The sequence below is a fragment of the Orcinus orca genome, chromosome 7 (genome assembly GCF_937001465.1).
Source record: "Orcinus orca chromosome 7, mOrcOrc1.1, whole genome shotgun sequence".
NCBI classification, from domain to species: domain Eukaryota; kingdom Metazoa; phylum Chordata; class Mammalia; order Artiodactyla; family Delphinidae; genus Orcinus; species Orcinus orca.
This window is the reverse complement of record NC_064565.1, coordinates 109,587,281-109,609,189: the sequence shown is the minus strand read 5'-3', so window position 1 is coordinate 109,609,189 and position 21,909 is coordinate 109,587,281. Positions and strand designations below refer to the sequence as shown.

Genomic DNA, 21,909 nt, shown 5'->3' with positions numbered 1-21,909 from the left:
CAAAATAAAAATAAACACCCACATCCAGACACATCGTAGTGAAACTAATACCCTGCCCCCCCAGGCCCCCACCAATAGCCATTTCTAGGTTGCTATGTGTCGCAACTACAGGGTAGGGAGAAAAGATGAGCTTCTGAGCCTGAATAATGATCAGTTCAACTAGAGTATCTGAATACATTCATCCTTCTCTAACTAGTTTAAAGGGGGAAAAAATTATGGAACTAAGAGGAAATTTCTAGATTTGAAATTCCATTACAGATGACATTATTCAGCCTGAAAGTTAAATGACATTATTAACAATAGAAAAGTCCTTGACTGTGCCTCTGTAATTTCATAACGATATACAATGTAATAAATAAAAATACAGATTTAGGTGATCCAATTAATAGTTCCAAGTTAACTTTTAGAACAATTCATAAATGAGAAAATTCAACTAGTAAACTATGGTAAAATCAACCCCACCAATAAATAAAGGCATTATTTCATATGCCTTAAATTAGCAATCATTAAAAGGAATTCCCTCTGACAACTGGAGATTGAAGAAAGAATGGCCCACATGTCTTTTTCGTATTTATAAATATTAAAATAATCCCTTTAAACAGTAATTTAGTTGAGAGGATAAAATGTTAATCCTTATAAGCCATCAGTGTGATTTTTTTTTCAGAATTTATTCCAAGAAATAACACAAATGAAAGGTTATATACAGCAAGGTACTCACTTAACATTAAACTATGAAAAATGTTAAATGACCATGAAGACTACATAGCAATACAGAAAATATCTGAGACGTACCCAAGTTCTTAAGATGTACACTCTTCACTCAGCAATTCCATTTCTAAGAAGCACGAGGCCAAACCCCAAGTGTGCAGAAGTATAGGTAAAATTTCTGATGTTGAAAAATTGGAAACAATCTAAATGTTTATCATAGGGATGAAACATCACTGTAAGAGAATACAGATCTACATTTGAAATTGAAAGAAACCCATGATATACTGAGGAAAATGTTACAAAGTAGTAAGCATAGCATAATTCCATTCTGGAAGAAGTCTTTATATTCCCTTATACATGGAACAAAATCCAGAAGTACTTACAATATACCTGCACAGGATTATAGTTTTTTAAAAAATAATTTTCTGTATTTTCAGATTCTTTACAGTGAGCATATATTATTTTTACAATCAGGAAAAATAATAAATGTAGTTCCAATTTGGAAGAAAATTATCTGGGAAAAGTACAATATTAAAAATTAACCAGCTATGATCACAATGCAAAATTTCATATGGGCAAAAAGCAAATACGGAGAGAAAAAAAACAAAATTAGATCGTTGGGGATAAGAACGCTGAGTTTGAGTTCCATTAAATGTTTGTGAAAGTTTTTTTTTTTTTTTAAACTCACACTCTTCTTATTAAAACTGCTGGAACTAAGAGCTTCAAGGGGGGAATACAATATGAGAGGATGAATCTTAAAGTCAGGTAGACTTCTAGTCCTGCCACTTACTAAACAGCTGTATAATCTTGGCGAAGGAGACACCTAAATGCCAATTTTGTGACAAATACTGCCTGGAAGTTGTTGTGGCCATTAAATGATATCAGTTATATGAGGTGCACCTCACTAAGTTGGTAATTAACAAATAGTGGCCATAACATTAAACTATATGATGTTGTTGATACCTGGTACTTTCAACCTACAAAAACACAAGTTTCTTATGTTCAACCGAACAGCTGTTATTCTGAAATGTCTCATTCCAATCTCCAAAGCTTAACTGTTCTCTAAACATGTATACCAAACGACTGACGTTCTACCATGTTTTACCATTTGGAAGAGATCTCACTTTAAAGCTGGGGAACCGGCATCTAACTTACCTGCTTGAATGCCAGTTAACGGCAGAATTTAAGACTGAAACACAGGAAACTTGACTCTGGTTTAGTACTTTCCAGAGTCCCAATCCTAAAGTTCAGTTAAAAAAAAACAAAAACAACCATTAGCATACTACTTAAGAAAAAAGTAAGAATTTGAATCTTTCCTCATTAAATAAGTGAGACTAAAATAAATATTAGTTTCCCCCTGGTGGGAGGGGAGGGAAGAGTGGTGGGAGTGGTGGTGGAATTACTGATTCTAAGGAAAGTAAATTTTCTTCTGGGTTCTGGTGATGATTAATGAAAATAATTTAAACAACAAAAATGATAGAATAACTGAGACGGATATAGAAAAAATAATGGTGACTACTACCAGGAAATAATATTAGGGGTGTGAAAAACTAAAACTAGTTCACTATTTGCCTTTTAAATTTCAATAGGTAGTAGAGTAACTAAAATCCAATTACAAAAAATACTGTCTTAAAACCAAGCTAGACCAACATGGACTTCGAGAACATCGAAATATATGGAAAAATAACCAAGTTAAACAAAGAGAACCAAGTTATAAAACCATACATTTAAAATAGGGAGGACAGTGAGAGGCATTTAGAGAAAGAGGTATATAAAATAAATGTTAACATTTCTGAAAGACTATATAAAAACACAAGAAACTGTATTTCTCTGGGATGTGGGAATCAAGTCCCAGGAAGGAGGCATACTTTTTCACTTTGTATACTGCATACTTTTTAAACATCATAAACATGTATTATTCTATGGTAACATATAAAAAAACCTTTAAAGTCTTTAAAAAACCTGATTGTACCCACAGCATTCTATGAAACACTGTATAACATCAATTCGCAATCCTCTGCTGCCTTTTACTTAATGGTCATTTAGTCAAAATTAGAAGGCTCCTTGGGGTGTTTGCTTTCTCTGTCCCTCCACTCAAGATTGAGGGAAATGTTGAGAATTCAGTTTAAGTTTTAACTCTCATTGCCTAAACTGTAATTAAAAAATTAATCAATGGACATCTGAATCGCCAATTTTATCTAGGATCACTTTTCCTTGTTACAAAAGCCTGAATCAGTGCACTGTTTTCATTAAACTCTACAGCCCTGTGAGTTGGACAAAAGCACAGATTTCAAAAATATAGGTAAATATATATTGAGTTTTTATCCATTGGCATAAAATAAGCAAAATACATAGAGGTTATCAAGTTTGAAAGAAAAATACATTTTTGGCAAGAGTCTTCACCAGAAAATATCATCATAAATTCAAATCCTACAGGACTGACTCCAAAATTAGAACAGCTAAGAGGTGGCATAAGAAGAGCCCTTTTATGTCTACTCAGGATTTGCCAATTCAAAGGCCTTAAAACACGTTTGAACGTTTGAGGCTCAGAACACTGTGAGTGGTAGGCTAGTGGCCACCTTGAGAGTGTGAATACCCTTCAAACTATATAAAATTGGAGTTTTTAAAACACTGTGATGGTCAAACAAAACCCAACTGCAGACAGAATTCAGAGTATATGCCATGAATGTGCAACCTCTACATTAGCACAGAATTCACAATACTTGGGTCTTTCCAGATTAAATACTTCAGTGCCCAGTACACTTCTAGAAGTAAACTAGTGTTCAAATATTTTCTGGATTAACAACATAAAACAAAAGGTTCTTCAAATATTGGATACAATCACCAAATAACCAGTATATTTAATGAACTGGGTTGTGGGATTACACATCAGTGCTGTGTGCTGGAGCTGGCCTGCAAAGAAAGACTGGTGTGTGTCTCTTTCTAACACCAAATTTAATGATATCAGACTGGAAGGTGAAATCAGCCATGGTGAGAGTATTTATAACCACAATGTCAGTAAACACTACAAAACAGCGCACTTTTTCATAAGAGAAAAGCATTCACCACCACAATATATGACCAGGACATCTTGGTCATATTTTCATTTGTTCAAATATACTACATAAAAATTTTAATGAATGACGTTTTAAAATATACAAAGAAAAAATTTTAACTAATGAAGATAAATTCAATACAACAGGCTAATGTAACACAAATGCTAGTAACAGCATCCTTTCACAAGTAAATTTTACTGTCTAGGGCACAGACTTTATCAATAAAGTTCAAATGTTTCACAAAATAGAGTCCCTGTGATACTTCAGATGTCTCTTTAGTTTAAAACCTGATCCACTAATTATCCCATTAATTTACTTGTGAAGTTTAAATAAAACCCTAGAGAATAAACCGTACTGATATCAGCAAATTATGAAGAGAACCCAAATTAAAAATGATTAAGTTTAATTAGGTATATAGGATATAGAAAGCAATTCTCTCAGAATTTCCTAAGATTTTGTAAAAAGTTGACTTACACATAAATGTAGACAGCATTTTAATCCAACAATATAATATTTGCTCCCCAGAGCAAAAGCTCTGTCATTAGCCTGTGCCTTGCTTCTTTCATCCTTAAAGTATGAGTCCACTTTAAGGACTGTATGAGATAATACACGAAACGCATTTAGCAAGTTTCTGATATACTGAAAGAGCTTAATAAGCCACACTCTGTAATACCACCACCAGGTTCTTTTCAAGTCATTATTTTTGAAGAAATATATCTTTATAAACTCCCCTAGAGATTAATTTTCTGATGTAAGCCTGAGACTACAAGTGGAGGCCAAACATGAGGTGAGTCATTCTGAACATGAGTTCAGCAGAGGAGCACAAATGTATGGACAAGGAGGCCCCAGAGGGAAGGCACAGGCCGGCCTGAGGACGGCAGCATGTTCTGCGGTGTGTGCCAGCAGCAGCAGCAACAGAGCCAGAGCTTTCTGTGGTGACTATGTACCGTAAGTTACCTTTTACAAAGTCACTCTGTCTTCAAAAGAATTTTAAAACATTCTGTTTCAATGAGAAGCAACAAGTGCTCTCTCTAAAAATGGACAAGGTATAAAAAAAACACTGGGGGATAAAACCATAGCAAACCTCCTTCTTAAGAAGTAAACACATTCCTTTAATTGTAGCCGACTTCCTGGAGGGTAGTGATTTCTGTTAGAGAAATCCAACTTTCATTTTATATATATACATACATATATATATATATATATATATACACACACACACACACACACACACACAGACACAAACAAAGCTAAAATTCTTTGTTAACTATAAGCATAGGAGAGAGAAGAAATTATTCTTCGTTTTGAACTTTCTTTAGCAAGGTGTTTCAATTTTTAAATAGCTATTTGATACTCCCCCAAAACAATTTCAAAGTGGTCAGAATAGTAAATAATTCCTAAATAAACACTCATAACCAGGAGTCAGAACTTGTAATATCCCTTTTAAAAAGGAGCTATTCACTAATTTCATCATTATTGAAATACGGTCAAATAAAAAAGAAAACCCAGAAAACAGTGTTTAAAAAGTTTACAATTTCAAATGAAATTTCAATTCTCCCCAACAAGCCAACAAAAACGCTTAGAAGTTCAGGGAGTAGTATATTTACCCTGAAACTAAACACTGTTGTTCCAGAAAATATAAACATAAAGTGTAGTGTGGTCTCAGGACCCTTGAGGGTCCTCCCAAAACACAAGGTCAAAACTATTTTCATAATACTAAAATGTTATATGTCTGTTTCACTCATGGTTCCACAAGTGCACAGTGGAGTTTTCCAGTGCCCACATGCCATGTCACATAAAAAGAACTGTCATGCAGAAGTAGTATGAGAATCCCACTGCTTCTATTAGGCCAGATATTAAACAGATGTGCAAAATGTAAAACAATGGTCTTCTAAATAACATTTGTGGAAAACAGTAATTTGTCATCAAAAAGGGTATTTATGTTAACATGTAATGGGTTTATTATCATTATATTTAAATGAATAAACATGTTTTTAAAATATCTCAGTATTAATTTCTAATACAACAAATTCTGAGTGATATAAGTTACATAAACAAAAGCTCTTTGGGGATCTTCAATAACTTAAGAGTTAATAATAGTCCTGAGACCAAACTGTTTCAGAAGTCTTGGTACTGTGACAGGAAAGCAGCCAGTTAGTTACTGCTTTCATTTTACCAATTGACAGGAACTGTACCAACGAGGACGTGTACTGGGAGCAGGGCAAGTCACAAGTAAAGAAAGCACCGATGTGCTTCTTCACATTTACAGGAAGAATTATTCGACAGAAGAAAGTGATTACCTGATCTCTATTTTCACAAAAATGAGAGAAAAATATGCCTTTAAACTTATCAATGAAGTTTGTCACCCTAAAAGAAAAGAAAATTTTCTTTCCTCAGCAAACACAGGAGAGAAGACCTGATTCAACTAGTAAATCAGGAAACTCGAGTCTTCATCCTTACCACCTCTGAGTATTTTCTCCTCTTCAGTGCTCAACACAATTCTGACGGTCTGTGCAAAACCAGAAGCAAATCTGAAAGTCTAACTGAAGATTTTAATCCACATCAAATCTGGATCACTTCTTACAATAAGCATTTCAATTTCACAAGTTTTCATTTAAAGTCAACAAGAGTTCCCACTTAATTACAAACCTCAAGATTTACCCAGAAAAAAATAGTCTTTAAAATAATTTTATTAACAACTGTTTAATTTACTTGTTTCTCAGATGGAAAGCCTGGTAGGTTAATTGAATAATGGCCTACAATTTTATAGCATAACTTTGTACATGAGTTGATTGGGACCCAATACAATCTAAAACACAGGAATTCAAAGACATTTCTTAAGAATTCCCTCCATGAGAAGGGGTCTGGAAGGACACCCCAAAAATGCAGACATTTCAAGTATACACCAAGACACACCCAGACCTTTGCAGCATTCATTTAATTCTAAGAGGCATACTGCTCAGAAAAGGGGCAGAGATTTCCCAATTTTCTTGCTTATCAAAATAGTTCAGATAACCATATGTTCAGCTAGATATGCACTGGACAGCAATGTTTCAAGAAGTCTGGAACTCTACACAGATTTTAATATAGTATGAAAACAACTCCTGTAGTCACCATTCGAAAAGGTATTCAACATGAATAAATAATGTTTGAGGAAACTGATGTTCACCTCTTTTAATACCAAGCTTTAGAAACAATTTAAATCATTATAAGAAAATTTTTCAAACATGTATCACATATTTATATATGTAACCTCACCTTTTCTTGATGACAAAGAGTCACAGTAATAGACAATTATCAGAAGAAGATGTAATATACTGATGCCCTCTAAGCTGGGCTGGCTGTCCCTACACTAACTGGTCTTTGACAATATATGCTCTTTTGGTCTGGGAAATCTATTAATCAAAACTTCACATAAAGACAAATGCATGAGCTCTAATGTATAGACATTGTGACTTATATGGGCTGCTCAAAGGCATTTTTTTAAAAAAAATATCACAAGTTTCTCAGTTGTGTTCTGTTTTGATGAGATTGCCAGATTATCGTTGGATGAATGAGGCATTATATAAATATTTAAACAAGTTCATTTGAATATTAACATAAAGCTATAACTAAACATTAGTATTGTTGCCTTTTTAAACAAAGTATTCTATAACTTTAAGGTAACACTGGGTTCCAGTTTCTTTCCCCCTAGAAATGAACATAAACAAATGTCCTATTAATATCAGTTTGTCCAAACAAAGAAAACTGAGGTGCAATCATGTCACAGTTAATGCATGTCTGCTTCCAATACATTCAAAGACAGTATTTAAAAAAAAAAAAAAAAAATCAATAGTTAAAATAAGCCTTTTGCAGTCTGAGAATTCAAGATACTTTAAAAAATTTGTAAATACACATACATGCAAATTCTTCATATATACAAATTTTCACAAAATTAAGAAGTTGCAAAGAAATCAGAAGGATTACGGTGAATCTAACAAGCTACATTTAAATGCTTTACCACTGACATATTCCTGAACATAGCAGTTTTAATAAATTTTCTACATGGCCTTTTTATAAAATTTTCTCTTTTAGACATAAAAGTTAGTCACTAGAAGTCTTCTGAAATTCTAATTTAAGAATTCAAGATGTTCTCAATTCACTACTGATATTTAAGGCCACTTTGGTAAAGGCATTGCAGCAAGAACACAAAAACAATAGCATATTTTCTAGTATTTATTTTTTTTCACCTGCAAACTGTAGCAAAACATGATCAGCTTTATTCTGCAGACAGGTATCCCTCTACATTTTTAAAGAATTTAGGCATGTATAAATAGAAGAGCTCTTTAGAAAGGAAAAATTCAAGAATGAATAAAACCTTCCAATTCTGACTCTGTAACTTTCCAGAAGCAATGGTTAAAGTGAGTTTAGGTCATTCATTCCAAGATATATGACAGCACCTTAAAAGTGGCTGATCTATTTCCCCAGTAACATTTCTCACATAACAATGTGTTAAAGTTACAAATACTGATATGCACAAATAACTAATTTCTAAGAAAAATATGTACAGTACTGCAGCATAATGAATGTGGTATCTGCAATAACTTAATATTAGCCAATTTTCAATATACATGATACCGCTACTTTTTTTGCCAATTCACAGGTTAAAAGTTGTTACTGGAGCCCTCTGTTTTGCACATATTTCCTGGTGTTTAATACACAATGCAGGCTTTTTAAAGACTTCTCTTGTGTTTAAAGCTAAAATCAGTGAAACAAGACAACAGTGCAAGAGGCGGAGAGATGTAATGTGACCATGTAAAAGTTCGTTCCAGTAAAGTGTCTATATAAGGCTATAAGAAAGGATTGGTTGATGAGCTTCCTGTTGGAAATTGTCCTGTCGGTGCACCAGTCTAAAGGAAAACATAAGACAAAATAAATAAATAAGAGTGTGTGGAGAAAATATTTAATGTTATTTAATTAAACTAGATTTAATTAAATAGTATTTAGATTAGGAATTATTTCATAATTATTGGCAATCATATTTATTCATTATTGTTATTAGCAATATACTGTAATAAAGCGATAGGTATCAGGCACTGTGTTGTGCCTATTTATATCCATTATTTCATATAATTCTCATAATAGATTCTAAGAAGGGACCTGGCTCTAAGAAAATGCATTTATGATGCAAACCAAACCTGACTCCAGGATTCCTTTTTCACATTGTTCACTAAATCTACAGCCTCTCATAAAGCATTATTTTGACTAGAAAGCAGACAAGTTTCATGTCTAAAATAGCTTATTAACTGTCAGTGCTTTGATTTGCAACTGATTAATGTGTTTTCTGGGGTATTTTTTTGAATTTTATTTTTTTATACAGCAGGTTCTTATTAGTTATCCATTCTATACATATTAGTGTGTACATGTCAATCCCAATCTCCCAACCAATTCATCACACCACACCCCCAGCCCGCCACTTCCCCCCCTTTAATGTGTTTTCTTAAAAAGGGATCGTGCACAATGGCTGCCTCGGATCTGTATAATCTTGCAGAATACCAAAGAGCATCTAGGAGGAATCACATCCTGCTTTTCCCAATTTGAAAACAATGCAACAACTTAGAAAGTGCTTAAAATTGCATCTCACTTACCATAAAAGGATTACTAGATACTCCAGCAGCTGCAACTTGACCAAAAGGGGTTACCACTGGCTTTGTTTGTCCAAATGCTGCAAAACCTGCACCTTGTTTAAAAAAACCCACCAATTATAACCATACCTCTGAGACAATCTGATGCTTATAAAGCTTCATAATGAGTTTCAGAAAAATTCCTACCAGAGCAACAATAATAAAAAAAATCAATGTTAAACTGTTGAGTCTCATGCTCTTTCAAATAGCAGTTAAACTTCCACTGGCATGTCTTAAAGAACTTACATGGACTCTCCAGAAATGGTTAATTCCAGTTTGTCTCAGCTATGTAAACTGCTGACAAAGGACTTAATGAAGAGATAAGCTTGTGACTATTTGAGAAGGGCTGTGATCCAGGTATTTCAAACTTTAGCAAATGAGTGAAATGGGCTCCCCCCCCACCAAAAAAAAACAAAACCCCCCAAAAAAACCCCAAAAACAAAAACTGGTCTCTAGTGAATTTTCCTGAAAACAAGTAACAAACTCCAACCACAACACAGTCACCTATTTAGAAAATGAGTTTATGTCACCAAAAAACCCCCAAAACAACAACAAAAAACATACACAAAATGGAACAAAAACAGTTCTCCAATGCAAAATAAACAAAAACACTCTAGGTCTATAAAGTTTCCTTTTAAAATCAAGAGGCATATTAATAACACAGAAGATATAAGAAAGACACTGGAGATTCTGAGTAAGAAGAGGTACTCTTTAGTCCCTGATTTCTCCTAAACCTATAATCTGGTCACAAAAACTACAAAATCACTCAATTTTCTGTGGCCCAAATCACCAAAGGCTTTTCTATATTTGTGTAGCAAACATTCAGCAGATAATGCTACAGCATTCTCTAGGTAAGTCTTTTTGTCCAAACATTCATATTATGATACATAAAGGATACCTGCAGTGGACCTACAGCTAGCCAAATGTTAGATCTTACCATTGGGCTGTTGAGAAAAGGCTGTCTGCTGAGGGAAAGCTGCTTGGGCTGGGAAGGCAGGCTGCTGGAAGCTGCCACTAAAGCTGGTGGGAAGACTGTAGGGCGTGGGAGTCCCAAACCCCGCAGGCATGCTCATGGATGCCGTGCCGAAGGTCGCCGCTGGCAGGAGAAAAGAAAGGCTGGTCACTTACGAAGGGTAGGTTTTCGTATATATACGCATTCTCAACGTTATGAAACAGACATCATTTACCTTAAAAACAGTATGATGTATTTTAAACTCCAAAACTCCCAACAAACTTAATAGTAAGTTTTAGCTCCAGTTTAACATAATCTATATTTGTTCTCCTGAAACCAATGACCAGAATGAAACTAATAAAGCTATCATTTGAAATCACAAGAAAACTTCTCAGAGTAATTATATACAGTTTGAGTCTAAACAGCAGTCTACTTTTTAAAGTCCATCATCATGCTATTCACATGTATACTCGTATATACATTTTTAAGTTTTGTTTTGCTATATGCAGTAAAATAGTCAAACATTTAATTGTATCCAGTGAATTGTCTGCTATAATGTAATATATGTGTTCCTGGAAAAACATTTAAAACCTCTGCAAAATAATTCACTATAAATAAAACTTACAGGAGAAATGGGGTCACAGGCAGGCCACTAAAAACCTATGCAGCTTTCTAACCCAAGGCAAAAAAAAGGGGTGGGGCGGGGGGCGGTCCTAATAAAAACACTAACACAATTAAACTGAAAACATATGGACTCCCATTCCTTTTTTGGAAAGTAAATGAGCACTGCTTTGGACAAGGGGTATAAGGAAGGTTAGGTTATGACTGATGAGTTATAGAAACTGGGGCAGAGTACATAAAAATTGAACAGAAAGTGAAATAAGCATTCTTACAAGAGACAAAGAATGTAAGGTGAATGACACTGTGTCCAATAACTTCTCCATGGCTTGCCATGTCCAGCCACTATAACTCGATGGAATAAAGCATTCATTCACAAGTTGGGGAAATGCGCGTGTGAACTACAGCTATATATATACATGGTATGCTGCCATCACTCCCCCCATTTACGAATTACTTATGAATTAATTCACATTATTACATTATCATATTATTATATTATTTATATAAACACACATAGTAGCAGAACAGTATATTACTTTTTGCTAGTGAAGATTCAAAATGGAACCTTCCAACTATATGTTGTAGGAAAAGCCTAAGTGAAATAAGAACCAATAATGGTGCTTTTAATACAGAACACTAGAAATTACATACTGAAATATTTTCAGCATGATGCTATCAAAAAACATAACTCACTGAATTTCCTGATTTTAAGAAAAAATTACCAACTTGATTGCTGATTTAAGGCACAAGAAATTAATACTAAAAGTGCTACACATAATTATCTTTTATTTAAAAAAAAACTAAAAATCATGTTACGGATGTTGCCCAACATAATTCTCATAATACTAGTTTTTACAACAGTGCAATTCTCCGCAATGAACCTAATTAGATTTTCCAATTTTAAATATTACTTTTTATTATTGATAAGAAAAAAGGGGAACTAAGCCACTGGGAAGCAAGTGAATTAAAGAATAATAAGCACACTGCAAGGGAAACAGGAGGGTTTCAGAACAGACAACAATGCACTGACATAACTTTGACAAATCACTTTTTAAGAAAGCAGTATAAAGCAAAAGTTGGATACAGTTAAGCAAAACCAAACTCCATGGAATAATGTGGTAAAATGGTTTGGTGCATCGAAAAGGTGTGTCACTCAAAGTACTATGAATTCAAACTTAAGAAAAATAATTGAGAAAGCCATTAACATTCTAATGTTACCATGGAGGTAAGCAATATGCTTTTCAGTATTAAAACGCCACAGAAGATTTTCATGTAACTTTAAATATAATGTATTCCCAATGCCACACATCCATGACCACTCCATTTTAAAACATGGAAAAAACTTAATTCCACATGCAGGGATCCAGAACACCAGCAGAAGCTTCCACAAGCAGGTAGACAAATTGCCACACAAATCTAGATATTAGTTGTGGCCACCTACCAAAATGAGCGTGAGGAAACACTTGAGAATGCATTGCTCCAGAAAGGCCTTATGGAAAGCCATAAAGAGACCAATGTCAATTAACTTATGAATAGCTACTGGCAAAATAAAAGTAAATTTGTTTCATTAAAATGTTCTAAAATTAGAATATACTGTTACAAAGTAGATAGCATAAGAATACATAATAAAGACACATCCAACAGAGTCTTTTTATTTCAACTATATTCATGACAGTAGTATTTACACTGTCTGAAATAAAGGGGAGATTAGAATACCAGAAAAACAAAATATCAAATGAAGAAACATTTAGGAAATCCATCTTTTAAACAAATAACATTTTTTTCATGTGAAGATACAATAATACCCATAAAAAGACTTTCTAGGCCTCACCACTTACACCCAAAAATGCTATTCATAGGATCATCTAAAATGATCTAGCAGCTACCTTTAGCATCTAAAACTTCAAATCTAAAAAACTAAAAATAAAATAAAACTCAAATCTTGGAGAAAGCACTTGAATAATGTTTGATTGTTTTATTTATGACTCCATACATTAACTAGAAAAGCCTAATGATAACTCAAGTGAATTAAATATTACGCAGGAAAAATTATTCAATGTAGTTCATTAGAAAGGCGAGCAGCACTTTCAGTTTAAAATATGATGGCTAAAAAGAGAGAGAAAAGAAAAATACATCTTGTGCAGATCTTACCTGGCATGACTGAGGTCAGACAGGTTACATATAAATAAATGTAATTAACAGAAAACAAATTTAGGTTGTTAAGTACCAGAACCGCTGTTTTAACCATCTGGAGTGGGGTTGTTTCTAAAATATATGGCCATGCATTTTAAATTAACATACTTAACACCAACTAAATTTGGGGAAACAAGGCGACTGAGAGATTAGAGTGGTTCTGTCTCGGTTCTGTAGTTTTCTACTTACAGGATACCACAACTTCTTTAAGCCTCAGTTTCGTCATTTGCAAACAGGGGGTGGAGGGACAGGGATAGTATAATACATATCTACTTTACAAAGCTGCTGTGATTAAAAGTGCTACAGGGTAAATATCCAAGGAGTGTTATTTTTTCTTGCTAACTTAAAAAGATGTTTACAGCGTGTTCTAAATTCAACAAAAGGCTGATTGAGGGGGAAGGGTTTTGAAACAAGCTTGGTCACTTTATCTCCTTTCTTAGAGCACTTTATAAGCTCTGAGAAATCCTGCATTAATAATACTGGTTAAATTTTGTTTAACTCAGCATTTCCCATATATATTTGGGCATAGAATCCCTTTCCATGAAGCACTGATAACACCATCTCAGGACACATGTTCTACAAAATAGGCTTTGGCAAAAACTGACTTTTAGTCCACAGTGATTGTTAACCAGTATTAATTTCTGTACCTCAATCTGCAACAATGATGCCTAGTCCTGGGCTGCTATAAAAATATTTTAGACTTGTTTTAACAACTTTTTGATAATATAATTCACATATCATACAATTTGTCCACTTAAAAGGTAGAATTTAGTGTTCTTTTTTAACATTATTCACCAGGTGTACAACCATCATCACAATCTACTTTCAGAACATTTCATACCCCCCTCACTAAAAGAAATTCCATACCTATCAGCTCTCCATTTTGCCCCACCTACTTTCTATAGATTTGCCCATTCTGGACAGATTATAAATGGAATCATACATTATATGTCACTCTGTGACTAACTTCCTTTATTTAGCCTAATGTTTTCTAGGTTCATCCGTGTTGTACCACGTATCAGTACACGTCATTACTTTTTATTATCAAACAAATTCCACTGTACGGCTATACCACATTTGGTTTATTCATCCATCAGTGGATGGACACCTGGGTTGTTTCCACTTTTTAGCTATTAGGAATAATGCTGCTGTGAACATTTGTATACAAGTTTTTGTGTGGATATATGTTTCATTTACTTTCCTATGAGTGGAATGAGCGGAACCAGTGGAAACAGTGCTGGTTTAGAAGCACTCTGGGTACTAACACTAGATTAGTCATTGATTAATTTTGGACCCTTAAGGTGGGGCGGGGGGGGGGAATCTTTTAAAATCATTTTTTCATTAAATGAATATTAGAAAATAAAGGTACTCATTCAGGGACAAAGGAGAGATTTAAGAGTTATAAGAGAATTTCCTAATAACCGAAAATTATATTAGCTTTATTAATTAGATTTAAGGGCTCAAGTGCTCTGGAAAAAGAATGCTAATTATAGAATCCTAAAATAAAAAAGGTCTTAGGCCACATTGGCTAGTCTACTGAAGGTTTCTATATAACATGGTAAAAGAAAGCCCAAAAGCTTTGTAAATGCAGGAAAAAAGTTATTACTAAAATGTGTATTTTAAGAATGAAATACATCAGTAAAACTTTTTAAATAGTTCACATTGAACTATTATCAATACCCTCTTTCAAAAGCTACCTCAAATGGAATTTAACAATACTAATATATTTAAGAACACAAAATATTTCTAAAAAACTAATATTAATTTTGATGGTATGAAAACACTGGAAATACCTAAGCACAGTGTATTTGTCAAAGTGTTATTTATATTTCAGCTTCAGCAGAAACATGTTATATAGTTAACATTTACTTTGACTTAGTCAATTCAATAATAACCTAGTAAAGCTGATCAATGTGCTAAATCAAAATGGTTTATAAGGGGAAAAAATTTTTTACCTTGAAATAAAAATTTGTGGACACAGTAGGTTTACCTTTCAATAAATTTTGCTTAGGCTAATATTAAAATTATATCATCTGAACATACTTTGTACACTTTATATTATTTCACATCCCATGTAGAACCTTAACTTTAAAGGACTTTCATACTCCAAATAATTGGGGCGGGGGGGGGGTGTGGGCCCTTAGCTCTAATAACAGAACCAGTCTGGAGGTACAGTCATGAAAGGAAAATAATAGGAATGATTTACCAAGTATACACAATAATGCAAAGACCATGCATGGTGATTTCCATCATCTAATTCTCACAATATCCCTGCCAGAGAATAGTGTTCACATTTTACAGAAAAGGACAACAATAAGGTTCTGAGGAGTTACATCAACATAACCTTGGTCAAGGTATAACTTGAGTTTCCATCCTTCAGTTGTCAAATGGGGTTATAATAGCTATAAACATCTCAACGGTATCTTGCAAATAATATATCTTCCTATCACTTTTCCTCCATTCATTAAAAAAATAATATACAGAAAGCATTTTTAGGATTACCTAGCAAGTAAATCTAAATCAGCATTTGAACACAAATCTGGCTGTACCCAAAACATACGCACTTAACTTTTCTGAGCCTCAGTTACCTCAGCTGTCAAAGAGTGATTAAAACGTTTATTTGATGAGAGTTAAGAGGACTAAATGAGAAAACGTAGAAAACTCTGTGTCATGAGACATTTTATAAATTCATTCCATGAAGTCAAAATAATATGCTTAGAAACAGAAATATTACATATATCACAAGTGATGTATAAATATTTTGTCCAAAAACACAACAGAAATTTGAAACAATCACTGATTATGTATATTTGGATTAAAATAAACAATTTTTAAAAATCAAATTATGTGCAAAATTCAAATAGTTATTAAACATCTACTGTGTGAGATATCAACAGATTATGACTGAAGACATTTATATGAAAAGGAAAGTTATGGTTCAAACTCCCAATATCACATATTCTCAAACCTTGCCAATGACAAAAAGATATGCTAGTAATTACCAATTCTAAATGGTGCAAATTTATTGTGATGTTACAAACACCTTATTCTCTCAAAATATCACATCAACAAAGGCTATAACTGAAGTTCAAAACTTTAGTTGTAAAATTATCTAAATCTAAAAACAGAACTGACAAATTCAGTTTAATGGGTATTGGGCCATACCACATGCACCTGCTAATATTCCAAGGTACTGGCAAATAACTCTGGTGTTCAGGGTAATAAGACAAAAATCAAAGAGGTACAATACAAGAAATATGTAGCTGGCTTACACTGTGAACCAAAAAAAGGGGGAGCGATAAAGAGGATTTTTAAAAAATTATCAGAAGAGAAAATACCCAAATGTTATACCACAAATTAAACCAGTTTCCCACAACCTAAAAAAATGTGAACACCTAAAAGAAATATGTACTACAAAAAGACCTCATTATTAAGATCTCATGTTAATAATACCCATCTATTCCTTGCAATCCCATGAAAAGGAAAAAAGCAAAAAAACTTACACATTTTTTTCTACTAAGATTGAGTTATAACCAATAATTGTGAAACCAGACCAACAAATAAGTCAGAATTACAATGTTCAAGTACCATCTCTGTCATATATTGGCTGTGGGCTTTAAGGCTTTAAGTCTCATCTCCATGCTTGGGCTTCTGCACCTGAAAAACGAAAGCTTTGAGTGGTGGGTGCTAGATAACTTCTCTGGTCCATTTTCAAATATTAAATTGAAGGATTTTATAAACTTTCAGCTAGTATATGTCTTTACGGACAAAACTAATCCACTTTACAGTCACTTCAGTAAGAAAGGAACCTTATTTTCTGATGCTCTTCACATGGTGTCTTTGCAATATATACCTTTTCCAAAGCTTACTGTTCTATAATTTATATTTATTTCTTACCTGTTGCTCCTCTGGCATTGGTCTGAAATGGATTTGTAGAAGATGCCACAGAAGGACCAGCAGCAGCAACAAATGGATTTGTGGAAGGTGTAGCTTTAAAAAATTATAAAATACACTATAAAATCCTAACGCATTTGTATTCAATTATTTAAAGTATTTGTTCATATATTTATGAAGATAGAAAACTAGAGCTTTCTGATAATAAACTGGTGCTTTGATTGTCTTCTGGTATCCCTACGAAAATGCGATACAATATATATTAGGGTTCTTTATAAAAACCAGTATATATATACCAGAAACACGTACCTCCAAATGGAGCAGGCACACTTGAAGAAGCAGGCTGTGTCTGTGCAGAAGCACCCACTGGCACTGTTCCAAAAACATTACTGAAAACAAGTATTGAAAGAGTTCATGTTTTGAGGGGGAAAAAAAGCAACGGTAATCTATCTACAAGGTTGCCATAAAATATGGAAACAAATAATATTGAACATATCATGTATCACATCAGTTCTCAAACTTTAAGTCTCAGAACTCATTCACATTCTAAAAAATTATTGAGAACCCCAAAGAACTTTAAGTTGCTATATTTACCAATATATATTGTACATCAATTAAAACAAATTTAAATAATTTTATTCATTTAAAAATAACAATAAAGCCATTACATGCTAACCTAAGTAGCATTTTCATAAGTAACCATATTTTCTAAAACAAAAGGAACCTAATGAGAAGAGTAACACTGATATTTTTACAAATCTCTTTAATGGCTGGCTTAATATATGATCAATCTCTTGTGATATGTTGTTTAGGTTGATGCATATGAAGAAAAACTGGCCTCACATGGTAACATAGTTGAACAAAACAGGAGAATTTTAACACCTTTTCCAGATAACTGTGGATATTTTCCTTGACATCATACAAAAAACACCAGGGATAGTTTCCTAAAGGTTAGTTGCAATATGGAATTTGAAACCATATCAATGGACTTTTATGTAAAGTAACATCCACTAGTCTATCTTACACTTTAAATGAATCTTTTACTAACTTTATATCATTTGGAAAATAGTTGATGCAAATCTTCAAAATGTCAACATATTTCCCTATGCAAAATAAAAAAATTACAATCATTAATATCACCATCCAGCTCATCAGAAAAGTAATGGGAAGTTTAATTTTAAGCCCACGGTGGCCCCTAAATTTTCCAAAATTCTACTATTTGCTTGAGAGTATGTATTTTAAGTAGTTATTTTCCTTAAAGTGACAGACTTAAAATTTCATTTTTGAGAAAATGTCTACCAAATATCGAAATCTGAATAACCATAGTTTGTGTATCAATAATACTTTCAAGAAAAAATGGTGTTCCATAAAACAAGTGGCTGGTTTATTCCACAACTCAACCAACCACACAAACTGATTTTACTCAAGACAGCTTTATACTTCAGTACATAGCAGAACTACCTGATGCATACCTTACTTCAACACACAGAAAATTAAGAAGACATATTTAAAGGTCAAGACTTAAATTCCTTTACTGCTTCATACAGCATATTCATAATAAAAACTGCATCAAAAATATTCCTAAGTAAAACTGAATGTGTGGTGGTAAGGAATATAATGACTATTAGATGACTATTTGTACGGCTTGGTGCCAAAGCTGTAAATCAATGCTAAGGCACCAGCAAGTTTTACCTGTCATAGTTTTTGCACCATCAAAACAAATGTCAATTACTGAAAACACAAATAACCCCTCAGAATTATTATGAATTTAGGTTTTAACCTCACAGACCTTTTGAATGGGTCTCAGGTACTTCAAACATTCCATGGGTTACACTCTGGGGGACCACTTATGATTATAATGTAATACCAATAAACCATTTCATTACATATACCTGTCTACGTTTCCAGACTTTACGACCACATTGCTATAGTCCACTATTATATATGTGTAATGTAGACAACATTAATAAAGCAAAAAATATATAAATACTCTAAATTTTATTCTTTGGATTCAATTTTTCCCATCTGCCATACAGAAAATTTGTTACTGAAGAGTGAGCCAAACTAGTTAATGTTACAATCCTACCATTTCTCTCTGGAAAAGGTGCTAAAGGGAAATAAAAAGCTACTCAGATAACAAAAAAGAAGAGACAATCTGTAGGAATGGAAAACTAAGAGATGGGTAAGACACTGTACAGGTAAGTCACCTGTACTTCTAGGTCTGCTTCCTTGACCCAAAGATGAAAAAGTCAAAACTAGAAGAGTTTTTAAAGACCGAACACTGTTAAAATGCAGTAGACTTTCTGCTGCCAAGAATTTCTTACACCCGATATATCTGAACACAGTAACAGATACGTCTGTTTATAAATACCAGTATGACAAAAGAGATACAGAATTGGTCTTGGGTTCTGGTGCAAACATTTCTAAAACTGCTTGTTTACAACTAAGGCTATAACATGCTACTTTAAGTGTTTAATCTTCATGACTGAGAACTGTACATTAAAAGCAAATAATTCTGTAAATGGAGTCTCTGCTGAGTACAATTAAATTTGTATATGACTATCCATTTCAAGATGTGTATATACTCTAAATCACATTTTAGTGTTCAAGGGAAAAAAGTAACAAAGCCTTCGATTAAATAAAAATTAAAACTATGGCACTTAACTCAAGGATTATATTTTAATTAGAAAATTTAAACACAGTTTCCTCAAACTTACAAAAATATTCAGGAATCTTTAAGCCCCAAATGGTCATTACTTAACAGCATTATTATTCAGCGTTGCAAAAAAGTTTAAAAGATAAAACACAAAGCAGGAACACAGACTAAGACAAGCTACCTGCTAGCATTACTTGTAGAAGAATATGCGTTACTGGAGGTGGCCGCGGAGCTGAAAACGCTGTCCAGTTCTGCCAGGGCTGCATACTTGTCTGAAGATGCACTTGACTGACTGGGAACTGAAACCACAGAACCAACAGGAGCTTTACCTGTGGTCCCAAACCCACTACCCTGATCACCACCTGTGAACAAACAAAAACATACTACATCAAAACTTTTAACTGATGCTTAACTTAATGCTTTCAACTTACAACCACATTTGCCATGAAACACATGTAAATTTAAAACCGATCTGGAGCTTAGCAAATAAATGGACATGATTCTAGAGTCTTATCCAATAAATAATCCAGAAAATATTGGACAAGATTAGTGCTATACATACCACTCTGATAAAGACAGCATACTGTTTCTGTAACAAAAACTAAGACCCAGTACCAATAACATGTCTAGATTACACATAAAGAAGAAATTCTCAAAGTGCTACATTAAATCTGCAAGACGGGGACATCTCATTCAAGTGAACATATACACTCATAAAATGCTTGAACTATGTGAAGAGTCTATTAATAATATCATTTTCCCAGGGTTGTTCATGAAAAAATTAGAGATAGTAGTAAGAGAAAACATTCACAGAGCACTTACGATGTGCCGGGCACTGTTCTAAATGCCTCCCATGCAATAATACATATAATACAACTTTTTAAGTTCAATGCTATTACTATTGCCCTCGTTTCGGAGGGGAGATGAGAAATCAGGCTCAGAGATTAGGATGCAGAATCCAGTCTGAAAGTAGACCCCTGCTGTTCCCCCACTACACTATGCACTTTGAGAGGCAAAAATACTAGCCTTAAGACCAAAACTAGTTATAAAAATACACTGTAAATATCTTGTTTCTTTAAATAAATACAAAAATATTAATAGAACGTAGTTCAAAACAAATATATCACAGAACCTACCAAATAATCCTCTAGTCATCTCTATTAATAGGATTTCTTGGCCTTTTATGGCCTTAGAATAAAGCATGCTTTCTAAGAAAAAATTAAATTTTTGTCAATTATTTTCTTTTAAATCTAGACGTTTACAAATAGTTTCTAGGCCTCCCATTGTGTAGTTATTTCAGATCCAAAATGTGCCAAATAGTCATGAACATTTAGTGTAAACTAAACATCTATACAACTAAGAAAAGCACATCCTCAGATTTTAATAAATACAACCAAATTTAGAGGACTGTTTAATATACAAATTTGTATTCGTCTGTTTAAAGGTTGATACCTTGCCCGGCACTGAAGATATTGTCTAAATTAGCAAGTGCCGCATATTTGTCTGTAGTCTGTAGACCAGCTTTGTTCGCTGAAACTTTACTAACAGCTGATGCTGTTTGATGACTCTGGGAAGTATTGAAGGTTCCAAAATCAGCACTGGAGGATTTGGGGAAGTTATCAAAATGAGCAAAATTAGCATTTACTGATCCAGCACTTCCACCTGTAACAGAACAGACAGAAAACTTGAAATTGCTAGATTTTTCCCAATATCCTTTGATAAAGATTATATGATCATTTCTTCCTAAATTAAGTGTTCTATAAACAATCCTAAATTCTTAAAATTAAAAACTGGCAAATGGCATTCAACTTTTATTATCTACACGTGACTTTCCATAATTTACAAAACTAGATTTTCAAAGGCCCTGGCAACATACAGGGCAACAAGTTTCTGTGTGTAATTTTCTATCCTGGAATGAAGAAAATAATTCACAGGAGAGCGTCTCCATGCTACCTAATTTGAAACTCAGTTACTTCATAGAACATTCAGCTATGTATACTATGACCTTTTACCAATTCTCCCTAAACAAACTCTGTAGGCAAGATGCAAAATATCTTACACTACAGAAGTTTTGTAGTTCCAACAGAGACCTGGTTGAAACAAATCCCAGGGTAGAGATTTAAAATGTTTACAATGTACTACTTTGATCCAAATTTCTTAAAAGGT

At 33.5% G+C, this 21,909-nt stretch overlaps 1 protein-coding gene across 12 annotated transcripts in view; it reads right to left on the bottom strand.

Moving 5' to 3' along the window:
- Window positions 1–649: 649 nt before the first annotated feature.
- AGFG1 (ArfGAP with FG repeats 1) overlaps window positions 650–21,909 on the bottom strand; it is a 78,428-nt gene continuing 57,168 nt past the window's right edge. For 4 of the 12 annotated variants that reach the window (XM_033426160.2, XM_012532282.3, XM_012532276.3 and 1 more), the window contains 8 exons: window positions 21,196–21,405; window positions 19,925–20,105; window positions 17,397–17,476; window positions 17,091–17,183; window positions 12,442–12,489; window positions 10,365–10,523; window positions 9,392–9,483; window positions 650–8,653 (listed from right to left, as the gene is read on the bottom strand). In XM_033426160.2, the coding sequence (XP_033282051.1) occupies window positions 8,594–8,653; window positions 9,392–9,483; window positions 10,365–10,523; window positions 12,442–12,489; window positions 17,091–17,183; window positions 17,397–17,476; window positions 19,925–20,105; window positions 21,196–21,405 (923 nt within the window). In that variant the 3' untranslated portion in view covers window positions 650–8,593. Of the gene's footprint in view, window positions 8,654–9,391; window positions 9,484–10,364; window positions 10,524–12,441; window positions 12,490–12,514; window positions 16,851–17,090; window positions 17,184–17,396; window positions 17,477–19,924; window positions 20,106–21,195; window positions 21,406–21,909 lie in introns of those variants that run through there. The other 8 variants (XM_004262620.2, XM_033426167.2, XM_004262621.4 and 5 more) reach the window with 5 other exon arrangements.